The sequence below is a fragment of the Oncorhynchus nerka genome, linkage group LG6, assembly GCF_034236695.1.
Source record: "Oncorhynchus nerka isolate Pitt River linkage group LG6, Oner_Uvic_2.0, whole genome shotgun sequence".
Classification (NCBI taxonomy): Eukaryota; Metazoa; Chordata; class Actinopteri; order Salmoniformes; family Salmonidae; genus Oncorhynchus; species Oncorhynchus nerka.
Window position 1 is genome coordinate 90,504,746 of NC_088401.1, and position 2,256 is coordinate 90,507,001.

At 42.2% G+C, this 2,256-nt stretch overlaps 1 protein-coding gene across 1 annotated transcript in view; it reads left to right on the top strand.

Moving 5' to 3' along the window:
- Positions 1 to 533: 533 nt before the first annotated feature.
- LOC115128137 (vascular endothelial growth factor receptor 3-like) overlaps positions 534 to 2,256 on the top strand; it is a 107,647-nt gene continuing 105,924 nt past the window's right edge. The window contains 2 exon segments of the mRNA XM_065019105.1: positions 534 to 562; positions 911 to 1,046. Coding sequence (XP_064875177.1) covers positions 534 to 562; positions 911 to 1,046 — 165 coding nt within the window.

Here is a 2,256-nt window from a genome sequence, read left to right on the forward strand (position 1 = left end):
TATGTATATACTGTACTCTATATCATCTACTGCATCCTTATGTAATACATGTATCACTAGCCACTTTAAACAATGCTACCTAATATAATGTTTACATACCCTACATTATTCATCTCATATGTATATACTGTACTCTATACCATCTACTGCGTCTAGTCTATGTATTACTCATCTCATATGTATATACTGTACTCTATACCATCTACTGCGTCTAGTCTATGTATTACTCATCTCATATGTATATACTGTACTCGATACCATCTACTGTATGCTGCTCTGTACCATCACTCACTCATATATCTTTATGTACATATTCTTTATCCCCTTACACTGTGTATAAGACAGTAGTTTTGGAATTGTTAGTTAGATTACTTGTTGGTTATCACTGCATTGTCGGAACTAGAAGCACAAGCATTTCGCTACACTCGCTTTAACATCTGCTAACCATGTGTATGTGACAAATAACATTTGATTTGATTTGATTTGATAACTGTAAGTGGATGAGAGAGTCTGGTAAATGACCGACCAAGTAAATGTATGGAAATGTCTGGAACATTGGACGGTTCCCCAAATGTGTGCTATTTGTTTAGTCGTGTTCTGTTCTACACCGAGGACCACATTGGGATGCATCTATCGCTCTGTCGTCCTCTGAGGGTTTCTTTGTGCTTTGAAATTTATTGAAATTCTACACGTTTTTTTTACCTAAAAATCTGTCAAGAAATCTGTCAAGCAAGCATCAATCCTAAAAGCAGTGCACTATATAGGGAATAGGGTGCCAGCCCTGGTCTAAAGTAGTGCACTATATAGGGAATAGGGTGCCAGCCCTGGTCTAAAGTAGTGCACTATATAGGGAATAGGGTGCCTACAGGCCGTGGTGAAGGACTATGTTGTTGTGTTTTGTGTTTTGTAGGAGTCGGAGGGATCGTAAAGGGCGTAGCGACAGCGTCTCAGACTGTCAGAACTGGCAGGACCTGGACTCACAGAACACCGTTAATAAAATAGAAAACATCGAGACGTCAGTCGAAGTGGTGGACGGGAGGCAGAAGGTTGGTTCTCACTCCCTAAACAAAAGTTTACACCATTTAACAATACTGCAAATGTTGTCTGAATGTTACCTGAATGTTACCTGAATGTTACCTGAACGTTACCTGAACGTTACCTGAATGTTTAATCATGACAGCGTTAGTACATTATTCTATCATTCTGATCAAGTATCTCAGAGAAAGAGACAATGTTAGATCTTAAATTAATTACTTAAAAATCATACAATGATATTTGTTTTAGATTCTGTCTCTCACAGTTGAAGTGTACCTATGATAAAAATTACAGACCTCTACATGCTTTGAAAGTAGGAAAACCTGCAAAATTGGCAGTGTATCAAATACTTGTTCTCCCCACTGTATAAGTGTCCGTAACCCTGAACTGAGGTATTTCTACCTAAGTGTCCCAAACAGTGTCCTGTGTGACAGTATTTCTACCTAAGTGTCCTGTGTGACAGTATTTCTACCTAAGTGTCCTGGGTGACAGTATTTCTACCTAAGTGTCCTGGGTGACAGTATTTCTATCTAAGTGTCCCAAACAGTGTCCTGTGTGACAGAGAGAAGAGAGGGCAAGTGTTCCATTTCCACATCAGAAATATTTGAAACCCTCTTCCTGAGCACACTTCCTGAGGGGAATGGAACTATACACACACACACACACACACGCAAACGCACACACAGCACACGTCCTGTTGTGGGTCACACCTGTGAGATCACTTCCTGTTGTGGGTCACACCTGTGAGATCAGTTCCTGTTGTGAGGGAGTGGCAGGCGTGGCAGCAGAAAGGTTTGAGTCACGTCAAGTTCTACAGAACAGTTCTACCGTGTACTCATCAACCACCATCAACACAGCCACACCGGAACAACAAGAGCCAGAGTAGCATGGAATCAACCAGGACAACCAGGACAACCAGAGCCAGAGTAGCATGGAAACAACCAGGACAACCAGGACAACAAGAGCCAGAGAAGCATGGAATCAACCAGGACAACCAGGACAACAAGAGCCAGAGTAGCATGGAATCAACCAGGACAACCAGGACAACCAGAACAACCAGAGCCAGAGTAGCATGGAAACAACCAGTACAACCAGAACAACCAGGACAACCAGAGCCAGAGTAGCATGGAAACAACCAGGACAACCAGGACAACAAGAGCCAGAGTAGCATGGAATCAACCAGGACAACCAGAGCCAGAGTAGCATGGAATCAACCAGGAC